General features: G+C 41.6%; 1 protein-coding gene across 6 annotated transcripts in view; it reads left to right on the forward strand.

Moving 5' to 3' along the window:
• The window catches only part of Step (cytohesin steppke), a 99,914-nt gene that overhangs the window by 68,493 nt on the left and 10,912 nt on the right, over positions 1 to 20,509 (forward strand). For all 6 annotated transcript variants that reach the window (XM_076827980.1, XM_076828000.1, XM_076828008.1 and 3 more), the window contains one exon: positions 17,110 to 17,715. In XM_076827980.1, coding sequence (XP_076684095.1) covers positions 17,110 to 17,715 — 606 coding nt within the window. The remainder of the gene's footprint in view (positions 1 to 17,109; positions 17,716 to 20,509) is intronic.

Below are 20,509 nucleotides of genomic sequence, written 5' to 3' on the forward strand. Positions count from 1 at the left end.
GCTACTCCGACGTGGCGAAACAATCACAGCGGACAAGTACTGTGAACATCTCACTAGACTCGATGCAGCTATTCGAGAAAAACGTCCGGTTTTGGCCAATCGAAAAGGCATCATCTTCCACCACGACAATGCTAGGCCACACGTCGCCAAACTGACGCTGCGAAAACTGCAGAGTTGCAATGGGAAGTTCTGCAGCACCCACCGTATTCTCCAGATATTGCCCCTTCAGATTTTTATCTGTTTCGGTCTTTGCAGAATAATTTCAATGGAAAGAATCTTAATTTTGAGGAAGGTGTCGAAAACTACCTCGCGACATTTTTTCAAGAAAAACCAAGCTCTTTTTTTCAAAACTGGAATCAACAAGCTTGTGGATCGTTGGAAAACAATTGTAGAGAAGAATGGTGACTACATACTTGATTAATTAAACTGTACTCTTTAAAATTTAACCTATGAATTTTATTTTCCAACCGGCCACGAACTTATGCAATCATCTGATATTAAATTAACTGTTAAAATATGCACGAAGGGGTAACGAGGCGAAGTGTCGTTCTCGATTCGCTCGAAGGGAGTAATTCCTTGGTTGACGAGAGGTCAGCGTATGGGGCGATTAATAAAAGTCTCTGCTGCGGTCGTCGTGTAAAAATAATGATCGCCCTCGCGTTACTGGGAACAAACATAGCGCGCGTGTGCCATTTTAAGCGACGCAAACGGGGTGCACGTAATTTGTGTGCTCGACCCATTCCAATTCGATTACTTACACCGCAAGTAATCAAGCTCACCGGAATCACACTGTAAGTTACACTGAACCCGATTCATTCTGACTGAAAAATACGATCCTCGGTGGTCCCGGTTTCAAAGATGGCGTTGGGGACTATAAGTATCAATATTTTCGGCATTCATACAGTTCATCTTGCTAGCGCTCACCTAATTTCGAGACGAAACCCCCGACCTTCTTTCAAGACACTACGGTACAAAGTGTCACTCACCCTGCACCCCACAACGGAAAAGAAAAAAAAATATTACGACTTTAAAAAAATTTCTACCTTTTCCTAACAGCCGCACTATATAGTGCCTCTACGAGCTATAGTGACTTAGGTGTGAGGTCACTCCGGGTCTTAAAAGATACCCGAACAAAACCGGGGTCCTAAAGGGTAAAATCTCCAAGATTACCTAAAGCATGCAGTGATTTTAATTTAAAATAAGTTGTTAATATAAAATAATTTATATTACAACTGTGCTAATGCTGTACATATACCTTACTACAATGGATTTGTATTTAATATGTGCTGACAATGAGATAATTTTTAATAGCTAGTAGCAAAGCTTAATTGATGTCTTAATAATGATAATCAATCTCTTTTTTATTTCATTAAAATCGAAATTGTAACACTTAATCTTTAGGGCCCCGGTTTTGTGTCCTGGTCTTCCCTAAACAGTCCTGCAAGAGGTCACGTTTAGCGGCCCATACCCAGCAGGATATCAGTTAAGACCCCGCGGAGTGGCCTCACACCCAAGTCACTATAGCTCGTAGAGGCACTGTACATATAGTAACTGCTATTTCGATCGTTGGGACTTAATCACCAACTAGCAGAGCACCTGGAGTATTCTCTTAACCGACTGACATCAATAGCGCCTTCTATTTTTAAATTCCTACTTGTCATAATGAACTGTGTTAAGCGAAGCTGACGGTCTTGCTTTCACTTCGCAACCACCGATCAGTGGCCTCCCCATTCAGGAAGTTATTCCGCCCTTGGGGCTCGGCGGTTGCACAAGGTCGAACCGCGGAGGGACGATCGATCCCGCCTCCGCAGACGTCTCTCGCGTTTTCGCGCCCGGAAACAAGGGGCCGAAGCCAAGCCGCTCGAACGTCCAGACGCGAGAGAGTCACGCCGTTTTCTCACGCGTCGCCGACAAAATGCGGGACGCCGGCCGGATGCAGGCCGAGGAACGGACAAAAGGAACGCGGCTGCATAACAGACACAATACCTCCGCAGACGAACGCGACTTATTGTCCCGTGGGCCTCTGGGTACACAGCGGTCGGCGGGCCCGTTAACGAGGCCCATCGAAGACAACCAGAGGACCACTTCCGGCCTCCGCGCCCCGCACCCCTCCCCTGCCGCCGGTGAAAGGAATTTGGTCTGTTAGACACGAGCTCGTATTCTCTTCAGCTTTTGACCCCTTAGTGACGCACTAAATTTTACAAAAAATGGTAAAAAATTACTACCTTCTTTATGCTTCTATTTTACTATATCAATGTTTATGAACTGGGATTAAACACGGGTTTTCGAAAAAAGCGTTTTCTTTTTATTTTATGGGAGGGAATATTATGGAGGTGGAGTTTTGAGGCTGGTGGCGAGGAATGTAATAGGAGGGAGGGTGGGTTTTAAGGGGTTGCGTCGGATTCACATATGAGGTGTTGAGAAGAAATTGCCAATAATAATATATATAAGTGTCATTCGTCGCTATATATAAATCGCTGTTTACTGCACAATGACGTCACGCGCCGTGATTGGCGTTTCAGATCACATGACTCAGAACTTAAAAACGTCAATTTTATTTATTAAATTTTAGTAAAACGAATAAGTGTTTTATTAATATTTCTATCATTACAGGCTTTTCATTAATAAATCTGTAGATTTCACTACTTTTCCCTTTTTTCAAATACTGGCAAGTCCCCAATTATTGATAGGTACTGAAACAAAGGGACCATTCAAACTATCGGCACTAAACCGTCACGGATATGTGTGCGTCGCCCTTAAAATTAAATAATAACTAGTAACAGTTTTATTAATAATTAGTATTATTATTACTCAAGCATCTGCACTCAACAATAATCGAGCAATATACACAATTATTATTCAAGCAGCGATATTGCGCTGGTTGCAGTTTGAGCAAAATAAGCACGGAGGTTTGGAAGACGGGAAGAAGAATTTTTGTTCCTGGGTAATTTTTAAGGATTGTTCTTATATTTTGAGTAAACAGGTATTTGGTTGGAGAGGGTGGAGGTTTTGCAGTTCCCCTCTGTTACGTTATCGGCACTCCGATCACCCTATCAGAGGGGAGGGCCACACCTTCCGCAGACGTGAATGCGTTGCGGCTTAACGACCAGGGACTCCGTCTCCTTTGCACCGGTGGAGGTTTTCGCGTATCACCCCCTGGGCACACGCGTCGATACTCGGCGCTCTTTTGTCCTCGTAATCCTTAGGCAGTCTTAGTAGATTGAATCGTCTTTTTTAGAGCTCCGTTCATTTTTAGCGCAGGTTGTTAACAAATCCCACGTTGTCGTCCGCATGGGAATATCTGTATTAGTAACATTGCGAGGATGTGTCGTGGGGAGAGAATTGCGCGGCTTTGTTCTTGCTTAGCTTATTTGAAGATACAACTCGGTTAGACAGCTAATTGAATACTTTGAGCATTGAGAGCTTGGGCTTTGTTAACGGTCACGAACAAATATAGTTTGGCTCTTCGTGAAGGCCACTGAAAAGTATTTGGGCCTTCCTGAGGGCCTCAAAACAGAATTTGGGCCTCCTTGAGGGCTACTATAAAGAAATTGGGTCTTCTTGAGGGCCACTGAGAAGAAGTTGACCCTTCGTGGTACTAAGAAGAAATTGGGTCTCCATAGGGGCCTCAAAACAGAATTTGGGCCTCCTTGAGGGCTACTATAAAGAAATTGGGTCTTCTTGAGGGCCACTGAGAAGAAGTTGACCCTTCGTGGTACTAAGAAGAAATTGGGTCTCCATAGGGGCCTCAAAACAGAATTTGGGCCTCCTTGAGGGCTACTATAAAGAAATTGGGTCTTCTTGAGGTCCACTGAGAAGAAGTTGACCCTTCGTGGTACTAAGAAGAAATTGGGTCTCCATAGGGGCCTCAAAACAGAATTTGGGCCTCCTTGAGGGCTACTATAAAGAAATTGGGTCTTCTTGAGGGCCACTGAGAAGAAGTTGCCCCTTCGTGGTACTAAGAAGAAATTGGGTCTCCATAAGGGCTAATAATTAGAAATTGGGCCTTAATGACGCGAACTAAGAAGAATTTGAAACCGTCGCCCACTCAAACAGAACAAAAAACATTTAATTATCTTAAAACTTAAATTCACTTAAATTAACCCTTAAATTCACAGTTACTGACAAAATTGTCACGAATATTTCTGCACCTCTAGTCCACGGTTTCCCAACAGTGACTAACAATCACGAATCTATCTCGTCAGTGTCCCCTTTCCCCCACCTTGGAAACCCTCCCTCGCAAACCCAAGATGTGTACGTTGCTGCTTATAAGATAAGAGTAACGATTACAAAACGTATATACGTGCGCACCCTCGTTAACCCCTGCCAGGGTGTAAGTCGAAGCCAAACACAAAGTTAGGGTGGTCGTGCTTCCTTTTCTGCCGGTAAACATTGAAGGGGGTGGCCGATACGATCCCCCGAGCTAAATTTAAACAGTCCCCGTTTCGTAAACACAGCCTTTCCTCTAAACAGAGAAACTTATTATCACGCACCAGCCAAGACCAAAATACCGAGGATTCGCGAGCTCGGCGGCGGTCCATTGCCCTCTCCATCTGCCCCTTTAATAATTCGTTACATCGAAGTCCTCGCGGTTGTGGGGGCACAGCTGGAAGCTTCTGCGGCTTTCTATACGCGGTCGGATAATTTTCAGTATTTTTAGTCGCCGCCTCCGCCGGGGCGGAATTAAGAGGAAAGGAGGAATCTCCTTTTTCCTCGCTGACGACCGACCGCCGATCGGGGAACCTGAATAACAAATGGAGCGGCGTAAAACGCGCTTAATACGCCCGCTGGTAGCCCAGGACAACGTCTGCGACTCCCCCTTCTCTCGATAAGGGTGTATCGCGTACACAACCGCCCTTGTCGTTCACCTTTGCGCTCGTTATCCTTTCATGCTCGAGGAATATTCCCCGGCTCCCAATTGATCGAACTGGACTGGCGTCTACATGCCTCTCGTACTCGACATTGAAGCTACAAACGGCTTGTCGAGTCTCTTGAGAATTATTCGCCATCACGCGCACTTTTTATTCGACCTTGTGGCATTCTTTGGTGGCTACTGACTACACGGGCCCGTTTTTTTTAAAGAGACTGTATAATTATTGTAAATAGTGTTAGCTTACAAGGGAACATCCCGAACCCGGAAATTCAAAAAATTCTAAAACTTTGTGAATATGTACGGAATTTTTTGTTTTCTGCCCAATTTCAATCTAAGGGAGTGTAATTGACCTCTGAAAAATCCGGTTATTTTCCGATTTTCTGTTATAACTCGTGAACTGTAAAATATTTTTTTTTACCAAATGGTAGATCTAATTAAAAGAAGTAACTTTTGTTTTGAAACTTTTTTTCTATCTCTTACAGTTCGCGAGTTATAACACAAAATTGGAAAATAGCCGAATTTTTGGGGGGTTAATTTCACCCCCTTCGAGTGAATTTGGGCAGCAAACAAAAATTGGCTTGTAATCAGGAGGAAATCCGCTACATATTCACAAAGTTTCAGAATTTTTTGAATTTTCGGCTTCGAGATCTTCCCTTGTGAATATCCCGAATAACTAATTCAGTTTCAACAGTACTGTCACTCGAGGACCTCCTACGAAGTCACTTCTTACCCCCATTCTCTTCTCGACTCCGCCTACGGGCCACCATCGCTTGGCACACCTGTATACTGGGCGGAGCCTCTTACTCACTTTCAAGGGAATTTTGATGCGACTTTGGTAGAAAGTAGTCCTTACAAAAATATTTGACACGTATTTTTTTGTAAACTGACATTTATTTTGAAGGGGTGAGATGACCCCCAAAGATAGGGGTGGGAAACACGTTTGGTCGAATATCTTGGAAACTACTAGAGTTAGGAGAACGGTGTAAATGGCAAGATTGTGTGTTTTGTAACGAGGAATGCAGCTGTGCAAACAGATTTAAAAAAAATTGTCGTTTGTTTAAATTATAATTTAAAAAAGGGATTTTTGTGAAATCTGTATGCACAGTGGCATTCTTTATTCGAAAATACACAAAACTACTTCTACCAAAGTCGCAACAAAATTGGAGATCGTCATTTCGACATGTTTCCTTGTTAGTCCCTTACTGTATGCACCAATTAGTTAGCATTCATATAATTATATAGCAACAGGGCTAGAGTGGACGAAGTTTGTTTTATTCAAGTGGGAGGCTTGGACAGTAGTCTGCATGTTGAATTGCAGCCGGCTGTACCCAGCCTAAGGTTTTAATTCAAAGAGAAATGTCCCCTGCCCCAACGTTTTCCCTTCCAGGAAACACGTTCCCGCGTCGATAAATATTTCACAGTCGCGTGTTCACGTCATTTTCCGCCGCGACCACGAAAATCGCTTGGGTATCGCGCGAATGGGCGCGCCGTTTGCACGCTGGCATCGATTTTTCCCCTGTTTCCACGGTGTCATCGCCGCGGAGAGCCTTCGATGAACTCCCAGGCTGTTCTGCCACCGACTGCAGGTTCAATCTGCAACGAGACATAGAGGGACAGTGAACGCTGTCTGGAACGGGGAACGATGCTCTCGTTCCTTTCAAACGGAGCCTTCCTTCGACTCTTTATCCTCTTTTTTTGCGGTTGTCCCACGATTTTGATTGAAGGCACAGGTCTTTACGGTGATCTACAGCGGGGATTGGGTACTTAATGTAAACATAATTGGAATGAACTGTGAAACAGAGTTGTAAAATATGGAAACAAGAAATATAAAATATTCGTATTGAAACAAGAAAAATATAGAATGTTCAAAATATCGAAAGAAAAACTATAAGATATTCAAAATCTGAAACGAATAATATGAAATACTCAAAATATTGAAACACAAAGTATAATATATTGAAAATATTGAAACAAAAATTATAAAATATTGAAAATATTGAAACAGAAATTATAAAATATTGAAAATATTGAAACAGAAATTATAAAATATTGAAAATATTGAAACAAAAATTATACAATATTGAAAATATTGAAACAGAAATTATAAACTATTGAAAATATTGAAACAGAAATTATAAAATATTGAAACAGAAATTATAAAATATTGAAAATATTGAAACAAAAATTATAAAATATTGAAACAGAAATTATAAACTATTGAAAATATTGAAACAGAAATTATAAAATATTGAAACAGAAATTATAAAATATTGAAAATATTGAAACAAAAATTATAAAATATTGAAACAGAAATTATAAACTATTGAAAATATTGAAACAGAAATTATAAAATATTGAAACAGAAATTATAAAATATTGAAAATATTGAAACAAAAATTATAAAATATTGAAAATATTGAAACAGAAATTATAAAATATTGAAAATATTGAAACAGAAATTATAAAATATTCAAAATATGCAAACAAAAAATATAAAATATTACACTATTCTTGTTACACGATTAAAGTTTCATATACTCAACGCCAATGGGCAAACGCGATATTTATTGTTAAATATTTCGTAAATTATTACGTGTCCAAATGCACTTACAGCTAAACAGGGATCAAAATATTTTTCAATTCTCCATCTTTCCACGAAGTTTCATCAAATTCGGTGCCCCAACACCTCAGGTGGTCCCCTCATAAGGCCCAGGGTTTTACAAAAAAAGGATGTGACCTAATAATTCCGCAGTTATATTTACCGACGAACGCATTTGATGTTTTGTGCCTCGAGGAGTATCCTTTTACACTCGAATGGGTAGCAAGGTAATCATCATATCTCTGCAAGGCGCCGCAATACTTCTCCCACATTCCCCAATTTCGATCGTGACGAGCCTCTGAAGCATCCCTGGGGCCCCATGTCGCGTTCCTTACCATCGACAAGTGTTCCACGACCCAAACGGACGTGGACGACTGGAACGCGTCGTGAATGTATCCGGTTAAAAATAAACCGTACTTCCTTAGCCGAGGACTGCGATAAACACGGTATCAACAGTTTTGGGACGAGCACGGCCCTAAAGGAAGTGGAATATTTAGGGAGCCCCGATGAGCTCCTCTTTGCTCCTTCTTTTCTATTATTTCGAGGAGATAGCGCCCTATCTCCCCCACGGTCCCTCGTTAGCTTGTCTGTTGTGTTTCGCTTGGAAGCCAAATGATAAACACTTAAAATACAAGCTCGATACGATTGCAGTATCCGCAACCATGAAACATGAGAAAGTTTTGGAGTAAAATTTTGAAATAGAATTTATTTAATATTGACTTGTTATATTCGCAAATTGGTCACATAGAGTTCATTGCACCCCAGCGTCATTTTTTACCATTTTTACCATTTTCGTATATTTTTAATATTTTCACTTTTGAGTGATAATTGTACACTCGTAATGCTCTGCTAGTCTTTTTCTAGAAATATAAATTTTGATCTGTTTAAATTTGTATTTGAAAAAATAGTTGAGCATAAAACCGATATTTTTGGTTAAAATTCACCAAATTTTTATTAATTATATAATATAATAAAATATAATAATAAAATAAGTAATATATAATAATAAAAACACAAATTTTATTATTTAATTTTATTATTTATTTTATGTAATAATAAAAATACAAATTTTATTATTTAGGGCTGAAAATTTACAGAAATACTGACAAAGACATACCCTGGGGTGCGATATACCCCGTGTGACCACGAAGGGTTAAATAAATTTGTTTCCAGTAAATTTTATTTTTTATTAACTCTGTGCGATGCAAGTTGAATTTCTTGAATAGTCGTGTAAAATAGATGTAGCATTGAAAGTGTTGGTAAAGAAAGCAAAGGTGTAATTTAGTATCTACTTTTTGTAATTAATTATGTTACACAAATTCCATAAATCGCTACCTGAGCGACTCGTGTAGCAACTTCTTACCATTTCGTGAAATTTTATTTTAATGAACGAGAAACTGGCTGCTTTCCCTCTGTATAATTGTATCGCGATAGGGCAACATTTTGATTGGCGAGTGACGCGAGAAGTTGCTACCCAGTTTTACGCAATTTTCCTGCTGGTATAGGTACACTATATTATACAAATGTGCAGTTGCATTCAGCAGACTTCACACTCCGCTACTTCCCTCCAATTAGCTGCAATAAATGAAAGTATTGCGAAAACTCTATCATTCGTGGGGAAGACCTCGCGATTTCAAATCGAAAGTGGTCGCTGTGGAAAACATCGTTGCGCAAATTGAGTGTGAAAACAATCACTTCGACTGTCGGTGATAATTTGGTTAATATTACCTTTAGCTTCAAAACTCGTTTGCATACAATGATTTATTGAAGGTAATTTATTAAAAATTGATTTATTATTAAATGTGATTTATTAAAAATTTATTTATTATTAAATGTGATTTATTAAAAATTTATTTGTTATTAATGGTAATTTAATAAAAACTTATTTATTATTAAAGGTAATTTAATAAAAACTTATTTATTATTAAAGGTGGTTTATTTAAAAATTGTTTATTGTTAAAGGAAATTTATTCAAAATTTGAAAAAGTAGTCATTTGTGAAGTGCATGCAGAAGTATTTCAAGATTATTAAAAGCATATCAAATATGTAGCATCGAAATCTATTTTGGTCGAATTTTGGTCTTTGCTTCACTATCTTTATTCAGTTCTTTAATTTCCTTTGTGTTTCTCTGTTATTTTATTTATCTTTACTCATATAGTGCTAAATAGCAAATATTTTTCACATTTCTTTCCTTTTATTGTTCTTTCCCAACTCACTGTGAAATTATAACCAAGGATAAAATGGTGAATTTTTTTACATGAAGCACCTTGTAGCTAAAAAGTTAATGTTAATAATTCTGCGAGTGCTATAAGGGGACTATTTTTTTCAGTAAAATTCACGAACACTTGTTCGTTTCTCGTTGGTGGACATCAGAAGAAATGCTTGTCGGACATTAATTAGGGCGGATATCCTTTCGTCGGTAATTAACCAGAATTTTTAGCCCGGCCCCTGAGCACACGGCAACTTTTTTCCTTTTGCGGTTCCGTTCGGCCGTTTTTTTTTTCGAGCAGCCGAGTCGCGGTTTTCAGAAACTTTCGAGGTTCTTTCGACTCTGGCGAATCGTGGAAAAAGCTGGGGGTGGCGGGGGAGAGCCTGTTTTCGGTGAATCACGGATGAGAGCATTGTTCGAGCGGAGTGAAACTCGAAGCGAAACGGAAAAATTGAAACCGCGATGGGGCCGTTACGGATTTTTGAAATTGCAAAATTCCACATTTTAAGGAACCTTTCGATATTGTGAATCTTTGTAGCTCTGTATCTAATAAAAGATACCTCTTGTTTCGTACGAGGCGTGATAGAATATAGGGGAGAGTTGGGGTGAAGGGGCCATTTTTGTTTAAGACAAGACAGCAAAAAAACTAAAGTACCATTCTACTTCTAGTTAGTAACATTAGAAAGGTTAGTTATCTGACTATAACAGCACACGGTCGTAATAAGCTTCTCTCTATATTTACCTGTCTTATTTCTCGCTTTTTAAAATAGTGACAAAACAAAACAAGACACTTTCGGCGTGGGCAGATCCTTTGTCTTTGAGATAATGGCAATGTCCCTTTCCACACGTGTCCTTTTCATTCCACCTCTCCCTATGGAAGTCATTTTGAGGGAGGATTTAGCTCTGGAAAGGGACATACATACGTGGTTGGACTAAATATTGAAAGAGTTCCAATACGAAACGCTGAGAACGCTCTAACTACAAAAATTATATATATTCATTCGAGTACAAGTACATTAGGGTGGTTAAAACCGTATTAACACGCTTCGTTTAACGTTGAAACTAATCTGCTTGAATTATACTCAGAGCGGAAAGTATTGACAGATGGTCAGCTAAGTGGGCATCCCCGCCACAGCGCTTAGCCACGCCCACTGCTTTATCTCCCGCCTCTTCGCCCCGCCCTCCTGCTGCGCTTAAGAGATAATAAACGGGGATCTGCAGTCTGTGCTCTCTGTTGTGAAACGTAGAAGCAAAGTAGAATAGTTTGTAGGGGGATTTAGGATTAATTAGTATTCGATTCCCAGATGCTTAATAGTAATTTAGTGAACCACGAATTCATTTATCAGGTGATTGCAATCCCCATGGAATTCTTTAGAATATTTCATCTCCTGTTTGGACATGCGCAGGACCTTATGATAGCTAAATATTAATCTTGGAACAATCTCAACAGCTCATTCAATTCACCTATTCTGGATGAGGGCCAGCAAAACGTACAACCCTGAAAATAATACAAAATTAGTCACTAACCCATAGAACAACTCTTACATTATACAATTATTAAAACTACCAAGCCATAATTCCATTTCAGGCTTCGAAAACAAAAACTACAAAGAATAAAAAATAATATTAATTAAACATACCCAATAAAAATTAAAGCTGCTTGTATTTAACAATTAAAATCTTCAAACAAAATTTACTCTGACAAATAAAATTCCATAAGGTCCACGTTTAATCTCGAGGCCAAAATAATTAAAGATACCACAACAAATCATTTGTTCGCGTTCCGCGTTCTAGAAGATCCGCACTGTGCGCGAAGAATGCTAAACACGTGCTCCCACAGATACAAATGACGCAGCGGAAATATGTTACGCGTGCCCTCGATATTTCCCTTATTTACAAAGGCAGATGCAGAAAAGCGATGTGCTGGAGTGCGCCGGAACGGGAGCAGAGTTCGCACGATTTCACCGCGACACACTCGTTAACAACTATGCCGAAGCGCACTCGAAGTTTCCTCGGCCGCGCGCTGCAATTAAGAACGTTTTTCCGGAAACGTCTGATCCCGGATTAAGGTCGTAGGTGGCGTGTTCCGGGTCGAAACGCAACCGTGAGACACTGCGCTGCGTGGAGCACGCGGGGCGTCGTTACACGTCGTGGAAAGTTGTCGGGCAGAAGGGAAAAATTATTCCAGTATTTCTCGTTCCAACCTGCCCCCCCCACCCCATTGACCTTAGAAAAGGAAAATTGATTGCTGTAAGCAGAGGCACCTGCTCCTGGCTGCGGGAGTGCTGGTTGCTTGCCTCTGTGTTTGGCACATCAATTTTCCGCTATCGTGGAAATGAGGAATCGTAGGCTAAAGGATGATCAGAATGCTGGAATGCCTCAGTATCGCCTTTGTTTCGAAAGGATCGCTTTTCACTTTCTATTTGACGCACGCCCGTGGCTCGATCGGAGTCTGTTTAAATGCGGTTCGACTGGTTCTCGATCCCCGCTGGTCGACTGCCCCGAATAGGGAGAGCCGGTTCGATCGACGAATTTCGTCGAAGCTTCTATCCGAAAACCCTCGACGCGGTTCTCCATTAAGAGGATTTGCTGAGGGTTTCATTTTCGATCTCTGATGGCGATGTGATATGTTTTCGAACAGTTGGGGGGAGCTAAGATATTCGAGGGAAGAGGAAATGGATGTGAGAAGTGTGAACTGATGTGTAATGTGTGAAATTTGTAAAAATAGTGTAGGGGTGATGTGGGCGTGGTTTTGCAGTTGCGTGGGCGTGCCGTGGAATTAGTATGGGAGTGGTGTAGCAATGTTGTGGGCGTGGCGTCGACCTAATTTGGGCGTGGCACTAGCGTGTGGGAGTGGCGTAGCAATCTAGTGGGCGTGGCGTGGAGCTAATGTAGGCGTGGCGTACGAGTGCAATAAGATTATTGCGAAAATAGTGTGACAACTGCAAGGAGGACTTAAAATATGTGGAAAATGCAAGTTGCGTGACAAATTTTGCTTATGTAAGATTTATGAAAAACGTAATTTATTGAATATCGAAAAATGTGGAATATCTGAGATATGTACATAGGATTTTTAGTATACGTGAAGAACGAGTGATACGTGACTTACCACTTTATATTTCAATCGTCATTTCTAGACACACCAGTGCCACAGTTACACAGGAAAATATTGTTAGCAGATCTAAACCCTGCCAACTCTAGCCACCTTCCTATTGTCCTACTACTCATCCCTAGTGGAACCAAGCAGCACAGTTTCTATACCTTTGCTAAACTTCACGATCCCTATTAACACTTCAACCCTTCAACCCTTCAATCACCCCCCATTAACCAGCCAACCCCTATAATTATCACCCATTCCAGCTAATTAAACCGAATAAGTGTACGAAGAACAGGCTCCCCATATTCCGCGCCGAGAGCCAATAAAAATTCAATTATTCCTTAAAAAGAATCCACTCGCGGAGTGCCATTACGCGAGCAGCAATCTCGTCGATAATAATCTCCCTGAACGGGCGCACAGAATTATTGAGCCCCTGTACTTGACTGGCCGTATTAAATCGAGTGCAAACATCTCGCGGCTTTTGCACGTTACCGCGCTTACTGGCCCGATACTCGATTAAATGGGGACCAGTCGCGGGTCGATAATTGAACGGTTTTTCCGTTCCGAACCCGGCAAGCGTTTCCGCCAGCTCCTCCACGGGCTCTCCCCGTAACGAGCGCACCCCGAATCGGTCGATCGATGACTTTCGATAATTGCGACGGAATCCCGCCGCTGCCTAGGCCGCCTCGTTGTACAGCGAAAGGGATATCGAAAAAGGACAGAGGAATTCGCAGCACGCCCGGCGCATACGACCGGAAATTTCGCGCTCAAGGAAATTGCGAACTGATCGCGTTGCAGGAAGTCCGAAAAGGGGAGTGTCTGCTTTTGGAGTTGAATGTGTACAACTCGAGGTGGATCGGTTCGGAAAACCTGTAGAAATAATAATCTTGATCGTGAACGGGAAGGTTTTTGTGTTTGCGTGTATTCTATTGGAGAAGGGGGCGGGAAATTGGAAAGGAACCAGGTGTGGGAAATGAACCGTTTTCTCGTGAAAGATTGTTAAAGTTTGAGCTAATTAAGGCGGCCAGAGTTGCTTCTTCGAACTGCAGTTTGCCTTTTAACGCGGTCCACTACTGCTACATATTATGCTACGGTGCTGGTGGGAGTATTCTCTGCGTGGCCGTGCTTCCTCTACGCCCACCGCTAAGGGAGGCAGAGTGGGGCAACGCTCCGCCCACGGAAGCAACTCTGCGGCATCCGATTGGTTGGAACTTCGGGATTCTTTTTATGCGTTTGTTAAGTCGATTTTTGAATGAGGAATCTGTAGGTTTATAAAACTTTTTCATTTAGAATTTGTTTGGAATATGATTTGTTCAATTTATTTATTTTTATGTACGTTTCTTTCTTCTATGCTTCCAAAACTATGCATGTGTTTTCTCACGGCAACTATATGACCTGAAAATAATTGACGTTAATTTTTCTAAACACAATAGAAGGGTTAAATCATTTTCTGCTAAGAACATTAGTGTTATCTTTTAACTGTGCGTAACACATTCTCGCGTAATCCCGTAAAAATTTTAGGATTTTTTTTAAAGAAAACTGACACATAGGGTGAAAAGGTTTTTGGTATTCATTTATATATTTTTGTACTTTTTTCTTCGATGTAATCTTTAATAAATAGCTATAGCTCTGACGGTGATAAAAACACGGTGTACAGGATATTTCATGATTGGCTCATCTGAAATGAAAATCCGAAAGTTCTTCTTTAAATATATGAGTATGGTTATCTTATTACCAATCGCTACCGCAAAATATGGAAAATTCGATGATTGGTACATGTTTTAATAAAAGAGCGTCGAAACCGGTAATTTTTGCTAATAAACGCTGAGTAGAATCAAATTGAAGGGACCAAGTCTTATAAAAATTTACGAAAAGAATCCCGAATGAATTTTTGAAATCCGTCACTTAGTTCTTTTCTTGTATGTACACCGTGTTTTTATCAACGTCTTAATTATTATATATATAAAATCTATTAAAATGAGCATAAATCCGTACCAAAAGGATTTTGTACCCTACGTGGCAGTTTTTTAAGAAAAAAAATCCTAAATGTGTGAGAGATTACACGACAATGTACCCTTAACGTTGAACTACAGAGGGTGCCTTGAAATACGCAGTACAGCTCAGAAGGGGGTGATTTGTGATCCAGAAATAACCCAAAAATATAAAATAGAATGTTACAGCCCTCTGTCTGCAAAACTATCAATTTTGAAAATCAGTTGAACGCAAAATAGTATTCACTGAAAATAATCGCTGCAAGTGTACCACCCCCGCGTGTTTTCCAAATCTGCAAATGCACGCTAAAAGGAAGGAGAATTTAACAAGGCTTTATTAATGTGATTAGTGCACCTTGAACCAATTAAGTGTTCGATGAGCGCTACGTGGGAGGGGCACTCGTGTCGCACTAGAAATGCTTCCCTCTCGGCATTCACCCCCGAAAGGTTCTTCCCTTATCTAGATCGGGAAGATGAGAGCGCGCCGGGTGAAGGACTTCCTTTAAATATAGGGTCAGGGGTGGAGATTTTTATAACAGGAAGGGGACAGGGTGAAGAAAAATGGAGGTAGTGGGCGGACGCGAGATTGAGGAGAAGTATGAAAAGGAATAATTCTTCGATCTGGGTGGAGCCTCTAATCCTGCGAGCTTTGAGTTTGATTTACAACGAGAGATTACTCATTGGAATATTACTGGAAGAAACTTGATCCAGAGTTGGGCATTATTCGAATAAATTTTTCCAATAAAAATTTCAGATAAAATGAAGTTATTTGAGAATAATGAATAATTGTTTATTGAAATAATTTCGAATAAGATTTGCGAATATAAATAACGAAATAATTTTTTATTCGAATAAATTTTATTTTTTAAAATTTATATAAATTATTATTGTACTTATAATTATTATAAATTATTATATTATATAAATTTTATTTTTAAAAATTTATTCGGATAATGGCCAACTCTGACTTGATCAGACCACCAATGCTGGAGTAAATTGAATGTTTGAGTAAGCTGTTACTGGATCCTCTCCACTAAATTAACGACAGTCGAAATTCTCGGTAAATAAAGGCGACCACGAGTGAATACTGAATATGGTCCCACGTGATTATCACGAGAATTGGGTAAGTCTGTTTATCCTGCCACTTAGGAGATGCTTTTACGTTGGTTAAGACGATTTACCTCGTGAAAATTTGATAATCACACTAGCCCGTATAGGAAGTAAACACATTTAGCAGGTGCCGCGAATAGAAGGTGCTAATTCGCGTTTAATCATTTTTAAACACCCAAAGTCGTTCGCAGAAATGAGCCAGCCAACAGGTTATTATTAACTTCCTCGTAGCTTTCGCTCTTACGAGGTTCGCTCGATCGATATTCCAACTCGGAACCTTCGTTTCCCGATAGCCCCCTTGAAACAATCGAGTTACCCAGACTGCTGAGCCCACGTATCTGCAATCTCGAGCTCCGAGCGATTGGTACCCTGGACAATATACTTATAGTGGGTGGAGAAGGTACGGCGATGTATTTGGGGCAGATTCCAGCGGTGTCTAAAGCAAATACCCTCGAGGGCGCAACTACCAAATGCACTTTTGCCATTTTCTGCGAAGCTATAGTGCGCTCGGTTCAGCTCTGCTGAACGTGTTCCGAGCATCGACAACAAATGAATTGACAGAAATATGAGTAGATGGATAACGAAAGTGGCGTGAATTGAAGGTAGAATCGAAAAGGAGTGTGACGTTTCGTTACGCGCCTACTAGTTCAGCAGTACTTCAAGGGAGTACAAGCAACAATTTGCCCGTTGAAACGGTGCGTTTGCGGCACACGGTTTCTTTTGAACTCTTTAATTTCTCGTAAAAAATACTTTACATTAATTTTTCATGTTATAAACAATTTTGCGGCAAGTTCTTTTACAAACGTCCATCGATCCCGACGTGCAGATTCCACCCTTAAAGTGGTGTCCATCACTTTTTACAGACCTTGTGCATAAAATATACTTATATGTATACAGACATTAAATAGTCGTCTACGTTTGGCGACTATAATAGTCCCCGGGCCTCTAAAGGTTAACCTTCAACCCCCTACCTATCTTTGCACTCTCCCCATTTCCCTTCTATCCACCTGTAACCCCCTTAAAACCTCCCAAAAGCTAAGGAACTCGATAAAGCCTCGACCCCGCCCCCAGAACCTTCGATGAACCTTCCCTGCCCCGATCGTCGCCTCGCACGACCCCTGGGGCTCGACGCTCCCGTCCTCCCAGGATTACGCGAAGCTTGCTTAGCGCCGTACAAGCGAGGAGAAGCCATTGTCGCGCGACTCTCTGACACCTATCCTTCTTTTGCAGCAACTGAAAGATGAGCTGGGCGAGGTGGTGGCCGAGATGGAGGCGATGGAGGGCGGAGGTCTCGCGGCCGACGAGACGAAGCCGTCGAACAAGGCGAAGCAGACGTCGATCGGCCGCAAGAAGTTCAACATGGACCCGAAGAAGGGCATCGAGTACCTGATCGAGCACAACCTGCTGGCCCCAACCCCGGAGGACGTCGCCCAGTTCCTCTACAAGGGCGAGGGCCTGAACAAGACCGCGATCGGCGACTACCTGGGGGAGCGGCACGACTTCAACGAGAGGGTGCTGCGCGCGTTCGTCGAGCTGCACGACTTCACGGACCTGATACTGGTGCAGGCGCTGAGGCAGTTCCTCTGGTCATTCAGGCTGCCCGGCGAGGCCCAGAAGATCGACAGGATGATGGAGTGCTTCGCGCAGAGGTACTGCCAGCTCAACCCCAACATATTCACGAACACGGACACCTGTTACGTCCTAAGCTTCGCCATCATCATGCTGAACACGTCCCTGCACAACCCGAGCGTCAAAGACAAGCCGAGCGTCGAGCAGTTCATATCCATGAACCGCGGCATCAACAACGGCGGCGACCTGCCACGCGAGCTCCTCGTGGTGAGTGTTTTCCCTTGCCGCATTCAGCCGTGTCCCCGCTGCATCGGCATTTGCCAACCGGCAAGGCCTGCCGAGGTAGTGCCAAACAAGCGCAGACACGTCTGTCGGCTTGGGCCGCATAGTTTGATGAGCCGAGCGCATGCCAATCGATTTACCGAGCGACAAATACCGATTCAGTGGGGACGCGGCTTAAGGGGGTATACCCGTTTGAACCCTCGGAAAATGTATACATTTTGTGGATTTTTTTACAAGTCAACGGTTTGATGCAGATTTCCCGTTTTTTAACTATGCTTACATAGTATTATGAACTACTTATAAAAAAAGTTTCAGTTAAAAAACTATTGTTTTTCGGAAGTTACGGATACATGTCCGAAAGTCTCTCGATCTTAGACGGCTAAACGGTGGCCCTAAAAACTCGCGCTACGTTCAACCAATTTACTTCAAATTTTGCATGCAGAATCATAATAAGATTCCACATCGTCCAACGAAGGCGATTTTGAAAATTTTGAAAAATAAAGAAATGGTGAGAGATCAAAGGTAAAGTTAAATTTTTCTAAGAGAAAAATCCACCTTTTTCCTTTATAAATAATAAACGGGGAATCGAAATAAAAAAAGCCTTCGTTGGACGATGTGGAATCTTATTATGATTCTGCATGCAAAATTTGAAGTGAATTGGTTGAACGTAGCGCGAGTTTTTAGGGCCACCGTTTAGCCGTCTAAAATCGAGAGACTTTCGGACATGTATCCGTAACTTCCGAAGAACAATAGTTTTTTAACTGAAACTTTTTTTATAAGTAGTTCATAATACTATGTAAACATAGTTAAAAAACGGGAAATCTGCATCAAACCGTTGACTTGTAAAAAAATCCACAAAATGTATACATTTTTCGAGGGTTCAAACGGGTATACCCCCTTAAGACTATCAGAGAAGCCTATTCCTGCCTTTTTTCGCGACGCGATAGACATAGGAATAGAGCTTGGAATGGATCAGTCCGGGGTGGAGCGGTGTAAACGTCGGAGCGTGGTTTGGAACCTGGATGATCGCAGCGTTCAGCGACGGAACTTCTGTCAGGCAATCGGGATTCCGCGAAAAATGGTAATTCGCGCTGTTGCGTCAGCCGTGTCGCGCAGATGTATCATGCGCGAAAGATTTCCTGCAATTAGAGCGGCGCTGCAGGTGCAACAGTCTCGTTGCGCGGGCAACGCGCGGCTGTAATGATTGAGTGCGGCTCGGACAGCGGAAACGGTCGCTTTGAAGCGGGTTTGTAACAGTAAATTAATGGGAATATTTATCGGGCGGGCCAGTGAACGTAATTCAATGCTGTGGTACCGTACAGTTTGCAGTTTACCGCTTTTCTGAAGCGCCACTGCGGGATTACCTCCGCCCACTGTTGTTGGGACAGTGTCCGAGGGTCGCGTGCTGCCGGCTTTCACGAGATTGAAATTGCACACTGACGCGATTTCGGGAAGTTTGTTATTGCAATGGGGAAAGGATTGCTGCGACGTCTGTGGTGTCTGGGAAGGTTTGACACTTATATTTGAAGTCTCCGAGGGCGCTGCGGGATGCACCTTTCCAATTTGAGGAGGATTGTAGATACTACAGTTGAGGATTGGATACTAGACGAGTCTTGGGGTAGTAGATACGAATACTTGTTACGGAACATTAGAAATACTAGTGGTGATACGTAGTAGGTTTTTAGAGATATTGCTTGGGATACCAGAAGGGATACTCTGTTGCAGATACTGAGGATACAAATGCTAGATACAAGTGATAAAATCAATACTAGCTACTGGAGTAAGGATACTATAATATTGCAGATATTAATCACACAAATGCTAGATACTAGTGATAAAAGTGCTAGATGCTACTGACGCTAGAAGTCCTAAATGCTGCTGATACTAGATACTCGGGGTACCGGAGGCACCGAATACCGGGGATAGTAGGTACTAGAGGTGCTATGTAGATACTAATATACTAAATATTAGCAATACTAGAAATATTAGAAATACTGCACACTAGGAATGACAGATATCGCGCTACTATATGCTGAAAACGTTAGAGATACTAAAAGCTAGATATCGCGTACTAAATACCAGCCGCTCGATAGGAGATAGTAATAGCTATTACACACCAGACATCAGATACCAAACATCCTTAGGTCGATATCCATTAAATTACCTCATTTCCTCTCTTACGCTATCCGTTCGTATCCACTCCCGCTTCCATCTCAATATCCACCACACCATATTCCCACGGGTTATAAAGAATTCCCCAAGAACCGCTTGAAAAAACGACTAATCCAATCAAGACTCATGAAAACCCCCCCAATAAAACCCCGCGCGCGTTTCCAGTTCATGCACACGCGTCCCCCTTATCGTTCTCCCGTGGCACTAGCATGCATATACCTTATTGAGCGTCGTAAGAGAGATTTCAGCTACGTTGAGATTTTCGCTTTGGTGTAGGTACATAAGAAACGGCAGGATTGCTTGGAATAACGATTTATTATAATATTGAACTCGAGTGTGCGGACCTCTTCTCGCGGAGAAACTGTACATTTTAAGAGAAGAGTTCTTCTTCCACCTCCGGACTCGCTTGAGTTTTCAGGTGATAAAGAATGATGACTCCTACTCCTGACTTTCGTTTCGCCTGGCGTAACTTCTTCTTTACTCGTATCCCGCAGAAGAACTTCCCGGGCAATGATACCGTACATATATACACGCTTACCAACTATCGGAACTAAACTAAAACTAGAGCTAGGGAATTCTCAACCGAAGAGTTTCCATGTACAATAAT

This window comes from Andrena cerasifolii, chromosome 1 (genome assembly GCF_050908995.1).
Source record: "Andrena cerasifolii isolate SP2316 chromosome 1, iyAndCera1_principal, whole genome shotgun sequence".
NCBI lineage: Eukaryota > Metazoa > Arthropoda > Insecta > Hymenoptera > Andrenidae > Andrena > Andrena cerasifolii.